Here is a 26,126-nt window from a genome sequence, read left to right on the forward strand (position 1 = left end):
GGGGGGATACATGCTATGAAGAAAAATGAAGTAGGATAAGGTGGTGGGGCAGAACAGGAAGGAACAGTTATTTTATACAGAGTGGTGTGGAAGGCCTCACAAATCAATGGCAATTCGGCAGAGACGGGCAGGAGGTGAGGAAGCGAGCCACAGCGGAGGGGGAGAACGTTCCGGGCAGGGGAAGGGCCAGTGGGGTGGAGGCTGGAGTCGAGGTATAGGCACTGAGATCCAGGTGGGGCCCGGAGCATGGAGAGGATGGCTCGAGCTACAGGGAAGTGACTGGGCCACAGCGAGGAAGCAGGGACACCAGTCAGAAGCCTATTAATTGGCTTGGACCAAAGTGCTGCCTTGGAGGTGGTGCAATGTGGTCCTACGCTAGATTGACACGTGTAGTGTATGTACGTGTGCACACGTGTGCATATTCCCATCTACCCACGCACTCACCCAGCTCTACAGCATGATTTTAGGATCCTCTCTTGCGCAATCAAGATCCAACACACCCAAGCTCTTTACAGCCCACACGTGCAGGGCGGGTCATCGTCAGATTCCATTCAAAACAAGACAGTGACTGCACTGTTATTAATTTTCACTTCCCTGAACACAGTCTAAGATTTAACAAAAGCTGGCTCATGAGTTTTCAAACCCCAATGTTATAAGTCCACCTCTCCAACCTTTAATAATTGCCTGCTATGTGTAAATATGGACAATGGGCCATAACACTATAAACCTGTACTTAGGATTTTTTTTTTTTTTTTGCGGTACGCAGGCCTCTCACTGTTGTGGCCTCTCCCGTTGAGGAGCACAGGCTCTGGACGCGCAGGCTCAGCAGCCATAGCTCACGGGCTCCGCGGCATGTGGGATCTTCCCGGACCGGGGCATGAATCCGTGTCCCCTGCATCAGCAGGCGGACTCTCAACCACTGCGCCACCAGGGAAGCCCAGGATTTTTTTTAATCAATAGATTTTCAAATAAATTCTACATGGAGTAAAACTCTTATTTTCTCCTCTCCCCATTTTCCTCACCCATATTCTATTTTGTAAATTTTATTTCTATATTACATAAGTAATTCATGTTCATTGAGGGGAAAAACTAGAAATTACAGAAGCAGTAGGTGGTCAAAAGGAGAGCAAGAATCACTCATAATCCTTCCCCCTGAAAAAGAAGCATTAATATTTGGGATATATATCCTTTCCAGATGTTCTTACATGCATGTAGATAAAATAAGCTCATCAAGTACTCTCATTACAGTGTGTAATGACATCGTCCCACGTCAGTGACTACTTCCATATCAGCACTGTTTCTTTCTTTTTTTTTTTTTTTTTAACTAGAGTTTTGCTCGTTTATTCAAACAGTAGGCATTAGGGCAGGCTGTGGTAGAGGATGCAAAAATGGATCACATTGTTCTTGTCCTGGAAGATTTGTCAATCCAGGAACGGAGATGAGGTATCCAAAGACAATACAAGGTAGAAAGCGATAGGTGCCACAAGAGGGGTCTGTTCGTTAGTTCATTATCCATTCATTCAAGGAACATTTGCTTCCTGTCCCACATCTCATCCCAAACGGAATGGAAGATGAATTAGGCAGAGCCATTGCCCCTGGGGTAGTCACGAACTGAGGCAGGAGGCAGAGTCATGAACAAGTAATACTAATGACCTATGATAGATGCCAAACTAGCAGGGAGTTCTGGGCAAGGTGAATGTCCAACTCTGCCTGAGAATATCTGGGCAGACTTCACAGAGGAGGTGACACTTGAAGTCGATTTTAAGGAATGGATATGAATTCACCAGGAGACTGGATGAAGAAAGCATTTGAAGCTCAAGAACTGCTTATATCAAATCACAAATATGTGAGATGTTCTCCTGCTTAGGAAACATAAGAGCTTCAGTGTGGAGAGTTGGGGGGACCTGTGGAAGACCAAGCTACAACGGTGGGTTGGGGTGAATTGTGGGGAGCCTTGTATGTCATCCCCCAAAGATTTAGTTCCTTCTGTGGTCAATGAATAGCCACTGATCCATATCAGCGTTCTTAATTGTGAGGCAGAACGTTTCAAGGTTGGAGTGGGTCATGGCTGATTTACCTAATCTCTACTGTTGGATATTCGCTAGTACATGTAATATCAGCGTGAACACCCTTTCCATGTACCTATGAACCTTTCTTAACATTTTTTCTATTTTTTGTTTCATCTCATTGAAACCTATGCAAATTTATAGGTGCCTTAAATCTTTTCTGGAAGAAGATTGAAGATAAATACATGGATATAACTAATACGTTGAAGGCCAGGCCTGAGGCCTTGGAAGAGCAGCTTCGCAGGATTTCTGAAGAACACAGAGATGATGAGGAGAAAGGCAGGCCCAGTTCATGCCCCGTGTAGAGTGGTTTGCCCTCATCAGATCTCTTTTCTCCTGAAAGCAAGTGGCTTGCTGTGCCCTGCAAGCTGACGGACTTACCCAAATTGCCCTATCTCTTTGGGGCTGGCAGGAGTTAGGCTACAGAAACTTTAAGTTTCTGGGGTTTCCCTGGTGGTCCAGTGGTAAAGAATCCGCCTTCCAATGCAGGGGACGTGGGTTTGATCCCTGGTCGGGGAACTAAGATCCCACATGCTGCAGGGCAAATAAGCCCATGTGCCACAACTACTGAGCCCACGCGCCACAACTACTGAATTTGCCTACCTCAACGAGAGCCCGCGTGCTGCAAACTACAGAGCCCATGAGCCATGGAGCTCGTGCGCCACAGCTAGAGAGAAAAGAACTCGTCCACCACAACTAAAGAGAAGCCCGCGTGCCACAATGAAGAGCCCGTGTGCTGCAATGACAGATCCTGCATGCCTCAACGAAGACCCCGCGTGCCACAACTAAGACCTGACTCAGCCAAAATATATATATATATAATATATATATAAATAAATGGTAAGCCTTTTAAAAAAAAGTTATAAAAAAAAAGAAACTTTAAGTTTCTTATCAGCTCTGACATACATTTGTTCTCTGACTCCTGAATTCCTTTTCAGACATAAGATTCTGAGATTCTCACTAACAGTGCATAGGGATGGTGGTGCCCAGAGAAGTGGACAGGGGCATGTAAGATTCATGCAGTCCTTCCTTTCCTCCCAAAACATTTGCTTTGTGCCTTCTAGATGCCAGCCCTCTGTTAGGGGCTAGAAATAATTTAAGCTGCTGGTCTATGGACCACAGTAGCAAAGCCCTAGAGCTGTCTCATATGGCAGTCACTACCCACATGTGGCCATTAAGCACCTGAAATGTGGCCCGTCCGGACAGAGACGTGCTGTAAGTTTAAAATATGCACCAGGTGTTGAAGACTTAGTACAAACCAAAAAACGTGAAATATCTCATTAACAATTTTTGTATTGATTGCATGTTGGAATGATAATATTTTGGATATATCAGGTTAAGTAAAAATACTTTAATTTCACCTGTTTTATGTTTTTATGTAGCTACTAGAAGAATTTAAATTATATATATGGTTCATATTATATTTCTATTGGACAGGCTGCTCTAGAGCAAGATGGTTCTCAAAATGTAGTTTTAAGTCTGCCCATACCTGACACCTTGGGGGAGGGGAGGTGTTTGTTAAAAATGCAGTTTCCTGGGCCCTACCCAGAAGTCTGTGAAGCTTTGTTTTGGTGCTAGAGACTGACAAGCAAGTTTTGGAGTGGCGGGGAATGGTGAGGCTATATGTAAGGGATTCTGTGGGACCTGAAGGGAGAGGTCAGGGAAGACTTCCTGTAGGAGGTGAAGCTAGCTCTCTCTGTCTTGGCGGAGTGACGGTCACGTTCCCTGTACCTTCCCTGCCAAGAGCAGTCTGAACCTCTCCGTGGGTTCACGTGCCTCCTGGAAGGCAAGGGTCATCTGATAGCCCTGCGGATTTGAGTTTTTCCTCAAAAGGCCTTTTGAGGATGCTTTGCAGCTGGGCTCTCTCCCACCTCCTCCTTCTGTAACAGATATTCCTCTTCCCCCACCTCTGCCTTAGTCTGGGCCCCCTGAGGCCACGACAAGCCCATCTGCTAAAAGTACTGGGTCAACGGGCTCTCTCCAGAGCCGTGAGCGCCCAGCTGACCTGCCACCCTCCACCCTGAGCCTTCAGGTGCTGCTCTTAGCACACCTGTCACCTGATCCCCCCACTAGATAACAGGGAGGCATCTGTCCTCCCTGTTATCTCCAGGGCCCACTGGCCACAGGAAGACGATGCACTGCTAACCAGATGTTGGTGACATTTTCTCTGCCCACAGGTGACATTTCAAGAAAAGCCAATCCCTGGCTCCCAAATACAGGCGGCCAGCTGAGTTTACTCAGTCAGCGGGGCTCGCAAATCCGCCCCATTCAGCGAAGTGGCGCGTGCGCAGTACGGCAGAGTGGTGGGCGATGGGATAAACCTGTGCGGCCACGTGTGACACACAGTCCAAATGTCACCCCACCTGGGGGGCCGGGCAGGCCGCGAAGTGGGTTCTGTAACCTGGTGGGCGCCTAATTTGCAGGACTGGGTCTGATAGAGAAAAGTCACATGAAAGGCTGAGGGAAGCTGTCTGATGAAGAGGCTGCCCAGACCTTCCCCGAGGAGGAAGCCTGGGTGTGTGGGCAGTGAGGAAGGAAGCTCTGCCCCGCAGAGATTTCTGCTGCAGCCACATTTTCGGGCAGGAAGTGGATTCTCCTGTCACTCCAGCAAGGGCCTGAGTCGGGCTGGAGGAAAAGCAGGGCCCGTTGCCAGAGTCCTTCTTAGAGTGAGAGGCATTTGGCTAAGGGGGCCCTCGGCAAGCACGTCAGAACTCTGCAGCGTGTGGAGGACGCCAGGCTGTTTATCTAAGGGGTGGATAGTGCGAGAGATACAGGACAGCTCGGCTTCAAGAGCTGGCCCCAGCCAGAGAACGCTGATTCAGCAGCTCTTCATGGGCAGGGCTGAGCAGCAATAAACACTGGGGAGAGAGAAGGGTGGACCCCGGGCCCAGCTGGGGCACATCTGTAACCCAAGAGGCCGACTCCTCGCCCTTCTGAGAGGGTGGAGTTCCCAGCAACTCCAGTTTTGGGGCCCCGATGCTTGTGACCATTTCCAGCTCAGGAACAAAGGGAACGTTAGTTACTACAAGAGGCTGGTGGGTTCCCTGATCTAGAGATTCCCCTTACAAAGAGGCAAGGTCACTCCATCTCCCTGAGAACTCTGAGAGATCACGGGAAACCTCAGGATTGGTTTGTCCATCCTACTGACTTAGGGCTCACCAGGCCCTGTGTTAGATGCGGGGACACAGCAGGGAGAATCACGGAAACAGAGAGGGACAATAACGATACGTGTGACTTTTCTTAAAGTTCTCATCCTTTGTGGTCTGAAATGTACTTCCCCATTCCCTTTCTTCTTTGATGGCCTTATCAGGCGACATCTACTCTGGGAAGCCTTTGACTATCCCAGCCTAAGGTCACACCACCTCTCTTGGAATTCCAACAGCACTCCTGGTTGGTATCCCTATTTCAGTATTTCACATACTCTTTTGAAACCTTTTTGTACATGTTCATCACATTGCCCACAAGAGGAGGCATCCTTCCCTTTGAATGGTCTTGGTGCCCTTGCAGAAAACCAGTTCAGGATAAATGTACGGGTTTATTCCTGGACTCTCAATTCTATTCCTTTGATCTATATGTCTATCCTAGGTCTGTAGGATGCCATCTTGATTACTGTAGCTCTGTATAAGTTGTTTTCTTTTCTTTAACAGACTTTTTAAAGAGAAGTTCTAAGTTCACAGCAAAATTGAGCGGAGAGTACAGAGAGTTCTCATATACTCCCTGACCCCACACATTCCTGGTCTCCCCCCATCAACATCCCAAAGCAGAGCAGCACATTTACTGCAATTGATGAAGCTACACTGACAGATAACTATCACCCAAAGTCCATAGTTTACATTAAGGTTCATGTTTGGTATTGTACATTCTAGGGGTTTGGCCAAATGTATCACGTGTGTCCACCATGACAGTATCGCACAAAATAGTTTCACTGCCCTAAAAAATCTCTGTGTTCCACCTATTCGTCCTCTTCCCACTAACCTGAGCAACCACTGATACTTTACTATCTCCATAGTTTTGCCTTTACTAGAATATCATATAGTTGGAATCATACAGTATGTAGCCTTTTCAAAATAGATTCTTTAATTTTTAAAATGCACAATATGCATTTAAGGTTCCTCCATGTCTTTTCATGGCTTGATAGCTCACTTCTTTTTAGCACTGAATAATATTCCATTATGTAGATGTGCTACAGCTTGTTTATCTATTCACCTACTGAAGGACATCTTGGTTGCATCCAAGTTTTGCAATTATGAATAATGCTGTTGTAAACATCCATGTGCAGGTTTTCGTGTGGACATAGTTTTCAACTCACTTGTTTAAACACCAAGGAGGATGATTGCTGAATTGTATGGTTAGTAGTTTAGTTTTGTAAAAAACTGCCAAACTGTCTTCCAAAGTGGCTGTACCGGGGCTTCCCTGGTGGCGCAGTGGTTAAGAATCCGCCTGCCAATGCAGGGGACACGGGTTCGAGCCTTGGTCCAGGAAGATCCCACATGCCACGGAGCAGCTAAGCCCATGCGCCACAACTACTGAGCCTGCGCGCCACAAATACTGAGCCCACATGCCACAATACTGAAGCCCGCGCGCCTAGCCTAGAGCCCGTGCTCTGCAACAAGAGAAGCCACCGCAATGAGAAGTCAGCACACCACAACGAAGAGTAGCCCCCACTTGCCACAACTAGAAAAAAGCCCACGCGCAGCAATGACGACCTGATGCAGCCAAAAATAAATAAATAAATTAATTAATTAATTAATTAAAGTACAGGTAAGAACATAGTCATGATCTGTGTGAGAGGATTCACCATCATGTACCCTAGTCCCTAACGAAGTTATTTTTTATGTTCCATGGGCCTCTCAACCTTGTGCATGTACCCGGCCCATGTGCTAGTTGCCCACCTCAGTCAGGGGTCATCATACCTTTGGGACCTAGTGATTCTCAGAATGGTGGCACAACTCTGAACTTTCCCATGAAGATATAAAAATAATAGATTTGGGAGTGACCAGACAGCACCTCTAAAACACTTATTAGCAGATCTTTTTGGGGGGAGGGGTTCAGCAGAATTCTCTGTTCAAATGAAATGTAATATCAAACTTCCATTCAAAATTTTTGGGGGTGTAGATATCCTATCATTCCAGAACAACTTGTTGAAAAGACTATTCTTTTCCCATTGAATTACATTAACTCCTTTGTCAAAAATAAATTAACTATGTATGTGTGGATTTACTATTTCTGGACCCTCTGTGTTGTTCCACTGATAGATAGATATATCCTGACATAAACACCATCCTATCTTGATTACTGTAGGTCTTTAGTTACGTCTTAAAATCAAAATTTTTCTTCTTTTTCAAAACTGTTTTGGTCATTCTAGATCCCTTGCACTTTCAGACCCGGTTTAGAATGAAGTGGTTAATTTCTACATTAAAAGCCTCCTGGGATTTCTTTTTAATTGAGATTGCATTGACTCGATAGATCCATCTAGGGAGAGAAGCTACCTTAGCAATATTGAGACCTTCAATGCATGAACATGGTAAATCTTTCTGTTTAGTTAGACCTTCTTTTAATTCATTCAGCAATGCATTATAGTTTTCAATGTAGAGGTCTTACACATCTTTCATTGAATTCATTCGTGTTTTATGTGTTTTGAAGTTATTATTAATGGTGTTTTAAATCTTCATTTTCCAATTGTTTGCTGCTAGTATACAGAAATACAATTGGTTTTTGTATGTTGAATTTGTACCTGCAACTTTGTTAAAATTACTTATTAATTCTAGTAGGTATTTTTGTCTTTTGCAGATTTCTTAGTATTTTCTACACAGACAATAATGTCAGGAAAAAAAAGGTCATTATACATCTTCCTTTTTCCAATAAGTATGCCTTTTCTTTCCTTATTTCACTAGCTAGAATGTCCAATACAATGTTGAAGAAAAGAGGTAAGAGAGAACATTCTTGCTTTATTCCAATCTTAAGAGCAAAGTATTCAGACTTTCACCATGAACTGTGATGATAGTGGTAGGTTTTATGTAGATGCTCAAGATGAGAAAGTTTCCTTTGATTTCTAGTTTACTGAGGATTAAAAAAATTATTATTATAAACAGTGCTGAATTTTGTCAAATGCTTTTACTGAATCTACTGATGCAATTTTTTCTCCTATATTCTGTTAATGTGGTGAAATACACTGATTAGTTTTGAAATGTTGAACCAAGTTGAATTTTTGAGATAAATCCTACTTGGTTCTGGTGTATTATCCTTTTTATATACTGCTAGACATGATTTGCTAATATTTTAATGAAAAATTTTGCATCCATGTTCATGGTATTCTGATATTTTCCTTTCTTATAATGTCCTCATCAGGTTTTGATATCAGGATTATGCTGATTTCACACAGTAAGTTGGAAACTCTTCCTTCCTCCTGAGTGTAAGAATGGTATTATTTCATCCTTGAATGTTGGACAGAATTCACCAGCGAAACTATGTGGGTCTGGAGCTTTCCTTGCAGGAGGGTATTTGATTAAGAATTCAACTTCTTTTTTTTGTTTTGAGGTACGCAGGCCTCTCACTGTTGTGGCCTCTCCCGTTGCGGAGCACAGGCTCCGACATGCAGGTTCAGCGGTCATGGCTCACGGGCCCAGCCGCTCCGCGGCATGTGGGATCTTCCCGGACCGGGGCACGAACCCGTGTCCCCTGCATCGGCAGGCGGACTCTCAACCACTGCGCCACCTGGGAAGCCCCTCAACTTCTTTAATAGGTGTAAAGGCACTTAACATTTTTTTCTCCTTGAGTAAGCTTTGGAAAGTTGAGTTTTTCAAACAATTTGTCCATGTTGTCTTATTGAATTTATTGATAGAAAATTGTTACTAACACTCCCTTATTATTATTTTACCTGAAGTAATTATCTTCTCTTTCTCCTAATATGGGTAATTTGTGTTTTCTCTCTTTCTCTCTTTGGTTATTCTTAGTAGGAGTTTATCAATTTTATCAATCTTTTCAAACAGCCAACGTTTGGTTCTGTCAGTTTTCTTTACTGTTTTCTGCTTTTTACGTTATTGTTTCTGTTCTCATAATTTCTTTCCTTCTACTTAATTTAGGCTTAGGGGGTTTTTCCTTAAAGTGAAAATTTAGATTATTGATTTTAAACCTTCTTTTAAAATTTAGGCATGTAATGATATACTTTTCTCTCTAAACAGTGCTTTAGCAGTGACCCGCAAATTTTCATATGCTGCATTTTCACTATGTTCAACGCTCAAAAATTTTTTTTTTTAATTTTTTAAAATTTAAAAAAAATTTTTTTTAATTTTTTAAAATTTCTTCTATGGATTCAAATTTTTTTTAAATTTGTTTTAAATTCCATTTGTGATTTCTTCTATGGATTCAAAGACCTCCAAAATTCAACTCCAAAGACAAGAAACATAAAGAAGTCTATACCAAGGCACATCATAAGCAGGTTACTCAAAATCAGTAAGAAAGAAAAAAATCTTAAAAGCAGCCATAGGAAAAAGACGCTTTTACGTTCAGAGGAACAAAGACAATGATGACGGCAGATTTCCTGTTGGAAAAAAAGGCAAACAAGAAGACAGGGGAAAGGCTTATGCTGCCTGTGGGGCCCTGAAGATCCTCTACCTTGACCCCAACCACAATTCTGCTTCACATTAGTGAACCTCAGCTATGAATCAAGTCCAGCCAGGTCCTCCACATCCACATTACATAAATCTCTTCATCTATCAGTTGGTGATCAAATAATTTATCATCCAAATTGGGAAACTACTGAGAGTGAAAGGGAGGGCTGGTAATAATTCCATCAGGATAAAAGGTACAAAACAGGACTTCCAGGACTGTATTGGTTAATGGGGTCATGTGGTTACCCTAACTATGAGTTCCCAGCACCTAGCACAGGTCCTGGCATAAAACAGGTGCTCAATAAATGTTTGCTGGTGAAAAGAACATTTACTGAGAAAATAGTTTGTGTTAGGCACTGGCTTATCTCAGTTAATTCTCATATCAACTCTTTGAAGTAGGTACTATTAATACCCTATTTTCCAGAGAAAGAAACCAATATACAGAGAGATTAAATAACTTGGCCACACAATCAAGGTGCGGAACTGGGATTCGAACCCAGGTAATCTGGCTCCAGATCCTGGTCTCTTGACTACCACAGTCTGAATGAATAAAGTGAATGAAAGAAATTATACCATTAGGGTTACATTTCTATTAAATTTCATTCAAGGTGTAAGAATGGTGCATCACTAGACAATCTATTAATGTAATTTAGCACATTATCAAATAAAGGAAAAAAACTATATGATCATTCTCACATAGGCAGATGAAGTATTTGATAAAACTCAACACCTATTTATGATTTTTTAAAAATTTAGCAAACAAGAAATAGGAGTAAACTTTCTTAATCTGAAAATGTTTAGCCACAGCAAACCTCAGTGAAGAAACACTGGAACAAAACAAGGACACTGCCCACTGTCACTACTTCCATCCATTATTGTATTAATGATGCTTCCCAAGGTATTAACACAAGAGAAAGAAATGAAAGGCATAAAGACAGAAGGAAAAAAAAGTCAGTATTCACAACCAATAGCAAGTTATGTACAGAATCAAAGAGAACCCTCAATTGTGGAGAAAAGGGAACCCTCCTACACTGTTGGTGGAAATGTAAATTGGTGCAGACACTATGGAAAACAGTATGGATGTTCCTTAAAAAAAAAAAAATAGAGTTACCATAAGATCCAGCAATTCCATTCTGGGTATATAGCCGGAAAAGACGAAAACTCTAATTCAAAAGGATACATGCACCCCAATGTTCACTGCAGCACTGTTTACAATAGCCGAGACATGGAAGCAACCTAAATGTCCATCAACAGATGAATGGATAAAGAAGGCTCCCGTGCTAGGAGCGTTCCTGCCCTCTCAGAGCCGAGATCTCATGATGAAGGAGACCCGAGGGTGGGATGGGTCACACGCTCACAAGTGCCCCGGCCTCTGCACTCACCATGACCAACCACGCAGAGACAAGTGACTAGCAGGGGCTGGGCACTCAAAAAAGATCAGTGAATTGATCCTCCCCTGCCTGCCTCTCAGGGCTATTAAGAGAATCAAAGAGGATTAGAATATTGAGCAATGATTGAGGCAAAAACTGAGGAATTACTATGTGCTGCCCACAAGGTAGGTATGATTCGCCCTGTGTTTTATAGACGAGGAGGCGGGTACACAGAGAAGTTAGGTAACCTGCTCAACAACACAGAGCAAGGGAGTGAAGCTCAGGTCACACAGGGCTTCCCAAAATGATGCAATTCCCCCTTGAAGGCAGGGCAGTACAGACAGGGTCTCCCAAATATATGTACAAGCCCCCTTACCTACATGGTATCAATATCACTACTATGATTTATCTATTACTTTTCTTTGAGTCCCTTTCTGGAAAAACTTAAATACTTATTTTTGTTGATTATTAGTTTCCTATTACTGCTATAACAAATTACTACAGCTCAGTGCCTTAAAACAACACAAATTAATTTTCTTAGGGTGCTGGAGGTCAGAAGTCCAAAACGAGTCCTAAGGGACTAAAATTCCAGGTGTCAGCAGAGCCATTTCTTTCCTGAAGCTCTGGGGGAGACTTGGTTTCCTTGCCATTTTCAGCTTCCAGAGGCCACCCATACTCTTTGGCTTGTGGCCCCCTCTTCCATCTTCAAAGCACATTAATCTCTGCTTCCATTGACTCTCTCGTTGCTTCTCTGACTCTCCTGCCTCCTTCTTTTTTTTTTTTTTTTTTTTTCGGTACGCGGGCCTCTCACTGTTGTGGCCTCTCCCGTTGCGGAGCAACAGTCTCCAGACGCGCAGTCTCAGCGGCCATGGCTCACGGGCACAGCCGCTCCGCGGCATGTGGGATCTTCCCGGATCGGGGCACGAACCCATGTTCCGCTGCATCGGCAGGCGGACTCTCAACCACTGCGCCACCAGGGAAGCCCTCCTGCCTCCTTCTTATAAGGGATCCTAGTGATCACATTAGGCTCACCTGGATAATCCAGGATAATCTCCCCTTTTTAAGATCCTTAATCAAATCTAAAAAAGCCCCTTTCACCACATAAAGTAACAATCTCAGGTTCCAGGAATTAGAATGTGGATATCTCTGTGGTGGAGCATTATTCAGCCTATCAAAAGCCACATCCAAAGCAATAATATCTATGAAATCATAAGTGTATTGGTGTGTGTGTATACACACATTATATATACACACATTCTAACTGTGTTAATTTGCTAGGGTTGTCATAACAAAAGACCACAGACTGAATGGCTCACACAGTGGAAATATACTGTCTCACAGTTCTGGAGTCCAGAAGTCTGAGAACAAGGTGTTGGCAGGGTTGGTTCTTCTGAGGTCGGTGAGGAAGAATCTGTTCCATGCCTCTCTCCTAGTTTCTGTGATTTGCTGGCAATCTTCAGTGTTCCTTGGCTTGTGGAAGCATCACCCTATCCCTGGCTTCATCTTCACATGGCGTTCTCCCTGTATGCATGTCTGTGTCCAGATTTCTCCTTTTTATAAGGATATCAGTCACTGGATTAGGGGCCCACCAGTATGACCTCATCTTAACTAATTACATCTACAACAACCCTATTTCTAAATAAGGACACATTCTGAGGTACTGGGGATTAGAGCTGCAACATATGCATTTGGGGGAAATGTAAGACTTCAACCCCTAACACCGACACACACTGAAACAATACATCACTATTAAAAGATAAAGCATTTGCCCATATACCACCCAAAAGCCTCTTCCTGAACTCACAGCGGTGCCTGCACAACATTTTGGATAATGTGAATAATAATAAATGGTACATAGCTAGTCAGATCTGGATTCAAATCCAGTGTCCTCATCTGTGGAATGAGGACAGTGATAGAACCTGCCTGATAGGATGAGTGAGAGGATTCAGTGAGATAACGGGTATAAAGTGCTTGGCACAGAGCCTGGCACATACTAAGGGCCCCCACACGTGAGCTATTACTGTCACTGCGGTCATCAGCGTCACTCTTGCTATGGCACTAGCCTGCGTCCCCAGGGCCAGGGAAAGTGCTTGGGAACCTACAGCCCTGAGGTCAGAAAGGCAGGGAGACCATGAGGGACAGACTGGTCTGGGAGGTGCCTTGGCCAGGCGCTGTGAGTGTCTAGGGGCCCCGGGGGAGCTTCCCAGCTGGTGTTTGGGGGCTGGGCTTGGGGAGGAGGCCTCTGACTTTCCCAGCAGCTCATCGGGTGTGTGGGAGCTGGCTGGGGCATGTGTGACACTAACGTGGTGGAGCCTGCAACACCCGCAGTGAGATGTAGAGGGAAGAAAGCAGGGATGTACAGGATGGCCTTATCCCAGGGGACCTCCTCAAGCCTAGAAGGTGTCCAAACCAGTGGCTACCCTGCCTCCCCCTGAAACTCCCTAGGAGGCTCATTCCATACACCCCCCCCACACACCTTTGGAGAAAGCACACTGGGTGGGAGTCAAGAGCGGAGGGTTCCAGTTCCAGCCTGCCAAGGCTTGCTAGGCAACTGGGGCAGGAGACTTGGCCTCTCTGAGTGGCAGTGGCCTCATCTGCGAGATACTGCTCCTGCCTCTGTGCGTGTTGAAGATCCAAGGAGAAGACACGTGAGAAAGTGCTGCCAACTGCAAGATGCAATTATTCCTACGTAATTTCTCTGAGCCTCAGTCTGCTCATCTGTGAAATGGTGCCAAACCTGTTTTTCTCCTCTCTGAGGGCTAATGCAAAGTTGAAATGAGAAAATGTACATGTAAAGCGCTTTAAAGCACGCCAGGCGTGGAGGGAGCCATCAGAAGCAGTCACCTCTCTTAGCACTGTTTTACCATTATTTTAGAACTCTGATTAGTGATGGAATGCCTGGGCTCTGAAGTCAGAATTCCAGTTTATTCCCTCCTGGCTATGTGACCTTGGCCAAGTCACTTAACCTCTCTGGGATCCAGTTTTCTCATCCGTAAGGTGGCAGTGAGTGAGAACAGCCTCCCCATGGTGGTGTATGGATTGAATGAGATTACACAGGTAAGCAAGGTGCTTGGCTTACCTAAGTGCTTGATAAATGGGGTCACCTTTTTCAAGGTGAAGAGGCTCCGGTGGTATGTATCTTCCTGTCTCCTGTATCTTGCCTCTCCCCTGCTTGGGAGCTGCTGGAAGTTGCTAGTGACACCTGACTGTGAGGTGAAACTGGCAGAAGCCACACAGGCCCAGGGAGTTCCCATCAGGAGCGCTGCTGCAGCAGGTGACTTGGTAGGTCACCTGCCCACCCTCCCACATCGTCCCCTGTCAGACACTTCACAGCACAAGAGACCGAAACACACTTGAAACCTCTTTGAAGGTTCTGGTGAGGAGAGCACTAAGTACGTACCATCTCTGACGCTGCTGCAACCTGCCCCCGCCCCCATCTGATGGTTTCATTTCGGCTTCGAGCCCTTTGTTGGCTCTCTGCCTCCCATGGGACACAAGCCCATTCATGACCTCTGCCCCGACTGACCTCTGCAGTCGCATGTCCTGCCACTACTGCATGTCCCCACGTACTGCACAGGCTGCCTGCATCCTCCCTGGACATAACATGCTGTTCCACAGCTCTGTGCCTTTGCACATTCTGTTCCTTTTACTTGGAATGCCCCACCCCGTGCCATCTCTTGCTGCCACCACCTCTGAGGCCTTTGCACAGGTTTAGCCCTCATTGACTCCCTTCTCTAGATTGCTTCTGTGGTTTGGTCACACTTCTAGAACTGCACTTACTACTATAGCATAATTATTTGTTTACACACCTGCCTCCTTTCAAAAGCCTGTGAGCCTCTTGTAAGGAACTGTGTCTCAGTATGCCCAGCGTCCATCACAGTGTCTGACATGTAGCTGGGCACACAGCTAGACTACATTTCCTAGCCTCCTTTGCTGGGAGGTGCAGTCATGTGACTGAATTCTGACCAATGGAATATGAGCAGGGGTGATGTGTGCCTCCTCCAGGCAACCCATAAAATCTCCCTGCAATCTTTCACGCTCTCTCTTCCCTCCCTTGCTGGGTGGAAACAGAGATTCATGGGGAATGGAGTCACTAGATGGGAGAGTCTGGGTTCCCTGAATGACTACCTGGAGTAGAGCTCTCTAGTAACTTGTTTTGGTCTATGACATGAGCAGGAATTAAACCTCTATTGTATTGAGTCCCTGAGAGTTTGTTACACAGCAATTAACCTGTCCTGACTAATACAAAGGAGCTCTTAGTCAAGGTCTGTTGAACCAAATTGAAAGAGGGAAGGCAATCTAAAAGGCAGAACCCTCCCTCCCGAGACCCAATCAAGTCAGGCATCACATTCCTACATGACTGAACTATTTCTAAAGCCAAGCCATCACCCCTCCTCCCCCTCCCCGTCCTATCCACCAAATCGCACATACAGTATTTAGAATACCAAGTGTTCCCCTGGAAGGACTGAGAAGGGTGGGGTTGAGGACTTGCCAGATGACCCGTAAAAGTCAGCACAGGTGAATGAGCCCCAACCTGAGATCCTGGTTTCACAAGTTTGTAGAAGGCACACAGAGGCACAAGGTGGAATTGTAGGGAGGCGCCTCCTCCGACCCACACGGGGATCAACACCCCTGACACATGACCATTCACGCTCACAGGAACACCTCCAGTGACAGAGCATACCATCCCTCTGAGGCAGCCCGCACTACCCCTGGCAGCCTCTGGGAAGTGCTGGAACAGCGTTCCTCACCAGGCCAAATTCCCACCTGGTCACAAAGGGCCAGGGCCAAAGGGGAGAAAGATCACGTTTGGACAGAAGGAAGAAAAAGAAAGGAATGGAGAAGGGCTTCAAATGTATCTTTCCAATACTCTATGATGCCCTCACTACTCAAGGTGTGATCCTGAGACTAAGCATATCATCACCCGAGAGTGCGGTGGAAATGCAAAATCTCAAGCCCCAGGCAGACCTGCTGAATCAGAATCTGCACTTTAACAAGATGCTAAGTAGTTCGTGTGCACAGTAAAGTTCTTTACTTCTATGCATAGACTTTTCTTTCATTAAAAAATGGTATATTTCTCCCAAGATAAAAATCTTCTTCTATAGCAATAATTATAAATATTTTACAGCAATATACAAAAACATTTTGTGTTAAGTAACACATGGTAACAAAATTTCAAACAATATAGGAGAGTTCAAAATGGAAAATAAAATTTTCCCCTGGAAAATATGACATGTATTCTTATGTCACTAAATTTGTGCTATCCCAAAGAAAATGTTACTAAAAACAAGAAGGGAAAGAGAGAAAGAGGTACTTCAAACCTCATTCTCGTCCTCTCTTCATTAGAGCATAACTTTATCTTTTTTACAAACATAATTAGCTATTTAATCATCTATTTCTTACAAATAAGAATATTTTCAAGGGGAAGATATTCTCGTTGGAGCCTGTGATTCAGGATAAGCACAGGATTAAGAATAGAGGAAACTTCCTTTTTTTTTTTCTGATCTTCATAATAGCATATTTTTCTGTTTTAAAGACAGACAACTATATTTAAAACAAAGCTTTATCTAGGAATAAATACTTTCCTAAATACTGGCTTGCATACATTGAATATATTGACCTACAGACCTGGTGAGCTATATCATAGAGTTCAACATAGAGAGGTCCAGAGAAAAACAGAAGCCTGTCCCTCAGACTCTTGAGGGATTTCAATGATAAGGAAGACAGCAGATAAATGAGGCTGTCAGTAGAATGTATGTCTTGATCTCCTCTCTCTAGACAGATGCCCAGAGGTAGGAGGTGAATTTGACTGAAGCGGCTTGAAATGGCAGCGAGGAACTTGTTCCATAATCATATTTGGGAATCTAAATGGAGACTGTTTAACAGGATGGTTTCACACTCATTAGGAGATGCATGTTGGGAAACTACACCCATTATAGTTAGGCATAAGAAGGACTTAAGTGCACCTAAGCTTCTCTTGGCTTCTATGAGGTATGAAGGGAATCACATATCTGAATATCCCAGAGGAAAGGGGTTACAGAACACACTGAGTTGAGAGTGAACCAACAGAGCTGCCATGGATGCCACCATCATGATCGTGGTGGGAGGTGACAATACAACAAATACTACAGGGGAGACAACCTAGTGCAGGGGCCGAGTGGAGGGGCTAGTCCAGTGGCCAAGACTCTAGGGGTTTTTTCACTGCCATTGAGTGACTAGTTGCTTCCTAGTTGGCCAGAGTTAGATCACCAATTACCTACATTGTAATCTTTCTGTTGAAACAATGTGGTTTCTGTTTTTCTTATTAATCTGGCCCAAATGGATAACAATCATATTGTTTTGTTTTGTCTTGTTTTTAACATCCTTATTGGAGTATAATTGTCGAAATAGCTCAGTTGGGAGACCTTTAGACTGAGGAAACTCTTTTTAATGAAAGAAGTGAAAAAGTCTTATCGCAAAAGTCACGTGGTACAGGAGATGTTGTGGCCATCTTTGGAAATAATCAACCTGAAGCATTTATAAGAATTTTCAATCCAAAGACATATTCTTTTCATTATTAGAAAATTTGTTTTCATTAATTTCTCTCCCTCTCTGTTATATTCTGTTATATTTTCTGTTCTCTCATGTAGGAGCTCCTGTTCAACAGATATTGAACCCCCTGGGTTGATCTTCTTTGTCTTAACTTTTCTTTCAAGTTCTGTTTTTTAATCTTTTAGAAGATTTCTTTATTTTTCCCCCAGACCCTCTATTGAATTTCTTATTTTGCAATGGCATTTCTAATTTCTCATAACTTTTAGTGATCTTTGCATATTTTTCTCAGCATTGTATTCTTGTTTTCCAGATGCACCTCGTTCTCTAATATATATATTTTGCGGTACGCGGGGCTCTCACTGTTGTGGCCTCTCCCGTTGCAGAGCACAGGCTCCGGACGCGCAGGCTCAGCGGCCATGGCTCACGGGCCCAGCCACTCTGCGGCATGTGGGATCTTCCCAGACTGGGGCATGAACCTGCGTCCCCTGCATCGGCAGGCGGACTCTCAACCACTGCGCCACCAGGGAAGCCCTCTAATATTTTTAAAGTTGAAAGCTACTTTCTATTCCAGCTAATCCTTACAAGTGTCCCTAATGGCAAGTCCAGCCTACAAGCAGAGATGGGCATCCAGGAGGAGCAACAGGAGCTACGCAGCAGACAGTGTCTTTGGCGCATGGAGAAGGAGGTTGCGGGCCTCTCTCTCCCCATTTCCTGCACTCAGTGCCAGCTCGCCATGCACCCATCCATTCATTCGACAACAATTTCCTGAGCACCTGCTCTGTCAGGCACTGTTCTAGGCACTGGGAAAACAGAAGTTAATGAAAAAGCAAGATTTTGCTCTCCTAAAGCTCACATTCCAGCCGGGATGACACATAACCAATAGACAAAGAGTTAAATAAGATAATGATAGATTGTTGAAGACAACAGAATGTGACAATGTGACAGGGCTGGGGGGGTCTCTGAGGAAGTGATCAAGGAAGGCCTCTCTGGGAGGTGTCATATGAGGCCCGAGTGCCCAGAAGGAGTCAGCTGCTTGAAGACCTGGGGGAACGGAGTTCGAGGCAGAGGGGACAGCAATGGCAAAGGCACTGAGAGAGCACTGCACTTGGGGCCCCAGGATCAAGGGGGTGAGCTGAGAGACAGGAAAGGAGGATGGCAGGGGACAGGTCTAGAAGGGCAGGTGGGGACCCACCACACAGGGCCTGGCGGTAAGGAACTGGGGGTTCATTCCCAAAAGAAAGGAAGGCTTTCAGAAAGGTTATAAAAGGGGTGTGTGATACGATCTGATTTATTTTTAGAAGGATCACTGGTGGGAAGACAAGAATGTGAGGGGAGGTCCCCCAGGAGGCCTGCTCAGCTGCCCAGGTGGGAGGTGATGGGGCTGGACCAGGGTGGGGGCAGAGCAGACGGAGAGGAAGAGGGCAGAGCTTGGCTGCATTCAAAGGGTTTGAATCCCTTTGGCACCAGGTGTTCCTAACAGCTGACCTGGGCAGCCCAAGTGCCCAGATCTGGCCTGATGACATCAATGGCTGACGCTGCATCGCTGCCTTGAGGGCTCCCTTCCTGGTCACTGAGGTCGGCCATTTGGCCCACAGGAGGCTTTTCTTGCAACTTCTCCTTTCTGGAGGCCCTTTAGGCTAAGGGTGTCCTAGTGTGTGTTCACAGTTCATGGAAGGGGAAGGCAAGGTGGAGACCAGAAGAAAAAGAGAAAAATCCCTGAAGCAAAAACTAAAACTCAGGCAGAGTTGCCAGGGGAGCCTAGTCAAGTGGCCCATGCAGTGAGGCTGGCCACCCTACCCCTCCCCAGGCTCTGCACCAGGCCAGCTGCTTTCACGAGGCTTTCCTGGAGGGGAGAACCTGACTCCTGCCAGGGAAGCAGGGAACACAAGAGGAAGAGCTCCCCGCAGAGCCCACCCTGGCGCCCAGCTGCAGGTTGGCTGTCCAGGTGACAGCACTGATGCAGGCCCAGGTGATGGCTTCTCCTCGCGACCTCATAAACACGGCAGCTGCCCACCTAGGACGAGGTGTGGGAGGACGAGGAAGGGCAAGGCGGGAAAGGGCTTGGCCGCTGGAGGACCGCAGGCACCTGTGCTCCTCCCTACGGGGCTCCATCCTCTGCAGAAGCAGGGATCCCCTGACCTCGGCCGTGCCAGGCAGTCCTGCCTCGACACCTTCACACGTGCAGTCTCCCTGCCTGGGTGCCTTCTCAGCCCACCAAACCCAGCCCTTCCCCTAGGCCCACCTCCAGTTCCACCTTCTCAGTAAAACCTGAGGCGGGAGGAAGGGAATCTAGCATTTATCAGACACCTCCTCTATCGGCACCAATTTATTTCTTAAAAAAAAGTCTCTGATGTCAATTACACCTCACTTTAAAATAAACATGTGAATAAAATGTAGCAAAATGTGAACATCTGTTAAATCAGTAGGTCTACAGATGCATTATATTGTTTTCTGTAGGATTTAAAAAAATTCATAATTAAAAATAAACACTAGAAAAGGAAAGCTGACTGGCTGCAATGCACAGAAGCAGCTGGAAGGGGCCGGACTGGAGCATTGGGAGGCCTGGTAACAAGGCAGTAGATACAAGGGAGGAATCAGGAGGGCTTGGCAGAGGGGCCTGGGGCAGAGAGGAGGGATCTGCAGGGGTAAGAGATGGTGCAGTGACTGAGAGAGGGAAGGAGGGAGGAGGGGAAGGAGGACGGAGGGGTCTAGATAGGGGCCGGGTTCGGAGCACGCTGAGGTGCAGGCATACGTGTGACTTTTAAGTGGAGATGCCTTGAAGGGTCAGCCTGCGGTCAGTTCATGTTGCATCTGTCTCCACCGCTCAGCCCCACCCTGGACCCAGTGACTCGCCCATAGCAGGTGTTCAACAAACATGGTCAGGTGCTCACCCCCACCCGCCTTCTAGCTGACGACAGAGTCTGGGCCCAGAGAACTAGCCCCCATTGAGAAGATGCCCAAGGAGAACAGAGCCCCACCCCAAGCCTATTCCTGGTGCCCTACCTGACCCAGATGCCCGACAGCTGGTACCATATTTGGGGGCTAGCCTGCAAGGGCCATGCCCTCGCCTGGGCGAATGCCTACTGCTCAGCTATTTCTAGTGGGGACAGCAGTGGGGCAGGCGTGGCCCTGGAGGAACAGCTAGCACGGGGCAGGAAGGGATTAGGTGATGGAACAGATAGATGAGACCCTCTGTCCAGCTAGAGAAGAGGAAGAGCCAGCCTGTGGTCCCCACCTTACCCACAGGAGCCCCGAGCCCGACTCTCTGGGGCAGCCTGGGTGAGGGCTGAGAGCACCGCCAGGCCTGGGGCAGGGGGACTGCAGTCACATCTCTTCTAGGAGGGGGAAGACCAATGGCTGGCCATCATGGGTGCCCTCTGGAGGCAGGGCAGGCTCCCCACCAGGGTGCCAAGACCGTCACTGGATTCCAAAAGGAATGTCTACACATAAGCCATTGTCAGGAAAACGGTTTATTTCCCCTGAGAAGGGGAAGCAGCCCCACTCCCCATCGGGGCTTTTGCCTTTGACGGTGCAGACTTGCCAAGCCCCTTGCTCATCACAGTCAGCGACCCTCCGTACAGGTCACAGTCAGGCCCTCACCCGCCCTTCTCCCAGACTCCTGCTTGGGACATGGCAGCATCCCGGGGGGAAGACATACAGACAAAAGAGACCCAGAGACTGACAAAGACATAGCAGGGCCAGAGAAAACACCTCCAGAAAGGAGGCTGGGGAAAGGTCACAGGGATGAACAGAGCTATGCCCAGAGACAGGCCCAGACTCAGAGACCCTTGGGAGATAGAGATAACGAGAAACTGGGGAAAGAGAGAGACACAGAGAGAACACCATAGGGAGAATCCAAGACTCAAGGGCAGAGAAAAGGAAATGAACATACAGAAACTGACAATTTCTCTCTCTATCAGCCCAGCCCAAACCCTCCAAAGCCTGGGCAGTGGGTCAGGGCAGTACCCACCTCCAGAGGCCAGCCCAGCCCCACCTGCTCTGCAGCTGAAGCCTTCCTGGTAAGGGAGGGAAAGGACCCCCCTCCTCTCTGAGGTGCTGGGATCTCCCAGGCTGGCTCTGCAGTGCTCTAGCCCATGTAGGGGCACATCAAAGTTACAGGGGAGAGTGGACAGAAGGGTTTAGCCTGTGGAGTCCAGATCCAGACGGCCGGTCTAGATCCTGGGCCCCCACCTGCAGAAAGGGTGGTTCTGCAGCTCTACCCTCCCTCACCTCGTTTCTCAACTACACAGCCAAGAAACCTAGGTATTCCAAACTGGCCCAAAGTGTCCCCCAAGTACATAATACGACGGATAAAATCTCAGTTTTGAGCCCTCCTACATGTGTTCGATTTCTTAGGCCATCCCTCCCCTCCACCCACAGGATAAAAACAAGCTCGTTTCCTTGGGGAGCCAGCAGGCCGGCCTTCACCAGAGATGCCCCGAGGAGAGCAGGTCGGCACCGTCTCAGTGGGAAGAATGGCTGCTTGTTGTGCGCCAGAGCCACCCTCTCTGCCAGCATCTCAGCTCCAGCCTGTACACCAGCCTCATGCTTCCTGTTTGGGTGGGTTTTTTTTTTAAGCCATTTCTGAATGTGGTCCATTTAGCCCCAGGGATGCCCCCATGCCCGTCCCATTCCGAGTCTCCTCCCCAGCCCCCAGCCAGCACTGAGCTCAGCCTTCCAGCATGGCTGAACTGGCCACTTTGTTCTGCTGGGCACCAGATAAATGCTCCCTAATTAGCAGATGGAGCCAAACCCTGGCTGGCATTTGGGGCTGTCTCCTGGCCAGCCCTGGAGCATTCATTTACTGCAGCTTGGGGGTGCCTAAGACCCTTTCGTGGCTGGGAATGTTACCCTAGTTCAGGCTGGACAGACACCGTGTCCACAGGGCTGTGATCGCCACCCTAATGACTCTGTATAGCTGCTTCAGTCTCAGTGGGAAAGGTTTCCTGTGCGTTGTCTCCTAAAAATCTCACAAGGACTCTGTGAAGCAGTTTTTGCAATTAGAGTCATTTAGCAGATGAGAAGGCTGAGTCTCTTGGAGGTTAGGTAATGGCCCAGGGTCACACAGCTGATAAGAGGTAGTAAGGATGAGGTCACATTCATGTAAGTCTGTCTGACAACAAAGCCTGAGCTTCCCATCACTGAGAGCAAACTACTCCACTCGGAAAGTTGGGAAGTTGGTACCAAGAATCCCACAGGCTCTTTTGGAGAGCCTGCTGTCACCCAACTGTGGAGGTCTCTGAGGAATCTAAAATCTTTTTTCCTTGGCTCTAGCTAAATTTTGGATATAAAGGAAAGAACTACAATTCTCCAGTAACTCGCACAATGGCCTGGCCTGAGGAAATGTACCGGAGATGCAGTAATTGCAGCCCCCCAAATCACATGGGGGCTGATGCCCAGGGGTGGCAGGGTGCCGGTGAGGGAAATCACTGCATCTCTGGGTCACCTGGCTTGTGGCTGTCTTCCTTCCAACAAGCCCACAACTCAGGCTCCCACAGTTCACACTGGCTGTCTCAGGTCCACAAGAGTCAAAAGCACAACCAACTGTTGCTGCTGTTGTGGAGGGGATACAAGGACGCCAAGACCTCAACAAGCAGGCTGGGATGCCCAAGCAGCAGGGCTGATGGCAGTGGTCTACACCCTGATTGCTCACCCATTCTACGCCTTCTGCGCCTACCCTGATTCTCCCACCAGTTGGCGGCTCTGGCTCAGGCTAAGGCTGTCAGCCTGGCTTTTCCACCCAGGATGACCCTGACTTCTCCCCTCGGGGTCCCCATTACCAAGCCTAGTGCCAGGCATGTAGCTGGCACTCCTCCAAGATGCCAGGGCTGACTTGAAATTCCTTCCTGTGGGAAGGCAGTGCCTTGGTCACAGTTGAAGGCTTCACGCAGCTCGTGCGCGCGCGCGCGCACACACACACACACACACACACACACACACACACACACACCACTCACCTGGCCACCACTATAGATCTTCCTTCCCTTCATTCTCCAGCTTGGAGGGGACACTGTGCCCCCATGCACTGTGCAGCCAACTCTCCATTTGTTATCCAAAGAGGGGTAGATGGGGGCCCGGTGCGGGCAGAGCTGAGCTTGCTAGGTCAGACCTTGAGGCCTGAGGAAGAGGGAAGTGGTGGCAGCAGGGCCTCGCTGATGTCACACCCAAACACACCCTGACATGACACCCTCATGCCGGGAAAACAAGGTGTGCAGCTCGGAGCAATCAGGCAGGTGGTGTGGCCTGACTCAGATGCCACCTCTGGCAAAGCTGAGAGTTATTACCCAATGAGAGAAGTGGGCAGTGGTAGGCAGGACGCTTGGGCTGAGCTCCAGGCAGCAGCTGGGCAGAACTTTCTGGGAGGCGGAGAGAAGTCTTCTGCTCTGCACAGGCATCTTCTCTCCAGGAAGGGTGACTGATTGCCCCCTCCCCCCAGGAGCTCTCTTGGTGATGCAACAGGGGCTTCCTGCCCTCCTCAACCAAAAACAGAACGAAGACTTCTGGAGGGGAGGCTAGAATTCCAGATTGGAATAAACTAAAGCTAGAGCGCCTGAGCTCTAGTCCTGCTGTCACTTGCTGGCCCTGTCATGTAGACGAGTCACTTCCCCTCTTAGGGCCTCATTTCCTCATCTGTCAAATAAAGGAAATGGACTACATCAGAGGGTGGCCAATAAATTTCATCTCAAGGTAACATTGCCAATTGATAGGTAGTGTCTTCCTGAAGATATCTGGGTTTGCTTTTTCAGAAAGACTCTGAGACCATGTATGGGCTCAGGACCCATGGAACAGTGTCAGCCACGGGCACGGGATGGGAATGTGCTGTGATCAATTAGTGATGCCTGCTGTGGACACAAGACCAGAAAGTGGCAGCATGAGTGCCAGATATGTTATCATCCTGATAGATGATTTCTAAGGGCCTTCTGGTCACGAAACTCAATTCCACCCCAGTTCGCCAGCAGATCTGGTTAATGCTGGTCGGCAAGCATGTACCTCCCATGTTGAGATATTTGCACACAGCTGATTTCTCTCCCTGAAAGATGTGTTCTCGTCCGCCCTGCAGGACAGTTACTGGGGGAGCAGGCAGCTCCCTAAGTCCCCAGTGCCCACACCCACCAGACTTCACCCAGAAGCTTAGAGCCAATGAATAGTGCCAAGGTTTACTACCCAGAGGACATTCCAGCTTTTCTTACAATCTTCCCCAATGTCTACAAAGGGGCTTCCCCCACTGTGTGACAATCCCACCTTGCCCCTGAGGGAGGATGAGCGAACAGAAAAAGGCAGAGATGGCTCCTGACTTCCTGGCGGTCACAAGTGAGGGTCTCGTCAGACACGGCTTGGTCCCTGAGGAACTCCTTGGGAGATGTGTGCCAGGACCACCTACAGACCATTTGCCAGGAAGACCACATGCACCAAATGCACGCAGGTACCAAGACAGGTGCTCACAGACCAGGTACTCATCTCTATAGGAAAAGATTAATTTCCCAAGTGCACCTGCAGCATGACAAGGAGCCCACAGCTCTGGCTGCTTCAGACCTTCGGACAAGCTCCTCTCCCCTCTTTGCATCCTTAAGCTCTGCCCGGGGCAGACGGTGGGGATGGCTGACAGCAGACCCTGCCACCGTACGCATCTGGCACGGACGTGTGGAGACCCTGCCCTATGTACGATGCCCATGGTCACCTCTCTCCATCTATTCTGGACCTGCAAGACCCCTCATGTACAAGGTCATTCCTAAACCCGTGGGGCTGGGGAAACTGCACAAGAAGGAGTCACTGTACAAACTGCAAACTTCATCTGCTTGGAGTGGAAAAAAAATAAACCCACCTTCAAGTGCACGCTAGCCGGGCACCTAGCAACCCAGGATTCCAACTCAGTGAACAGCTTTCCAACCTGAGCCGGCCTGGAGGTACCATTTCCCCAGGCCTTCCCCACCCAACACTTCCTGGAGAACAGACACCCTATGGCCCTCTCCCCTCCGCTAGGCAGAACCTGCCAGAGGGGAAATCAGTAGACAGAGAGGAAACTGGAGTTCACCCTCAGGCCGTGGGGCCAGATGAAAGGGAGCAGCTGAGGCAGAGCCAGCTCCCGGGGGAGGGGAAGCCAGCCACAGAATTCCCAGGAGCTACTGGAATCCCCACAGGGCTCCCCTGGAATCCCCCTGTGTTCCATCAGGAATCTGAAAGATGCCTCTTTCCAAGAGCAAGGAAAAACTGTCGACAAATAGCAACTTTCTGAACAGCAGTGTTTTCCTAACAGAGGATGGTGGATTGGTAGTTACACTTCAGAGGTGAAACAGTTTATCTGGGAAGACCTAACCACCACCACCTGCCTCTCCCACCTGGACGCAGACAGAGCTATGTGGTGAAAGTGAAGTCTGTATAGATGGGGCACAGGAAGAAACCTCGGCCTCCAGCTGGAGTAGGGATGTCCAGCTATTTTCTCTTGAAGTGAAGTTTCTGAGGACCTAACTGGTGAGTTCTCAGCTTCCCTGTCTAGGGACTCCACACCAGTCACTATTCTCAGGGCTTTCTTTACATGGATTGTCTCATTT

At 47.4% G+C, this 26,126-nt stretch overlaps 1 protein-coding gene across 11 annotated transcripts in view; it reads right to left on the bottom strand.

Moving 5' to 3' along the window:
* Nucleotides 1–26,126, bottom strand: part of SH3PXD2A (SH3 and PX domains 2A) — a 241,562-nt gene that overhangs the window by 154,159 nt on the left and 61,277 nt on the right. The window contains exon 1 of one of the 11 annotated variants that reach the window (XM_027112503.1): nt 23,535–23,741. The exons of the other annotated variants lie outside the window; for them this stretch is intronic. Coding sequence (XP_026968304.1) covers nt 23,535–23,567 — 33 coding nt within the window. The 5' untranslated portion in view covers nt 23,568–23,741. Of the gene's footprint in view, nt 1–23,534; nt 23,742–26,126 lie in introns of those variants that run through there. 11 annotated transcript variants of the gene reach the window in all.

Source organism: Aethalodelphis obliquidens, unplaced genomic scaffold (genome assembly GCF_003676395.1).
Source record: "Aethalodelphis obliquidens isolate GAN/ISIS:26980383/991018 unplaced genomic scaffold, ASM367639v1 scaffold11, whole genome shotgun sequence".
Taxonomy (NCBI): domain Eukaryota; kingdom Metazoa; phylum Chordata; class Mammalia; order Artiodactyla; family Delphinidae; genus Aethalodelphis; species Aethalodelphis obliquidens.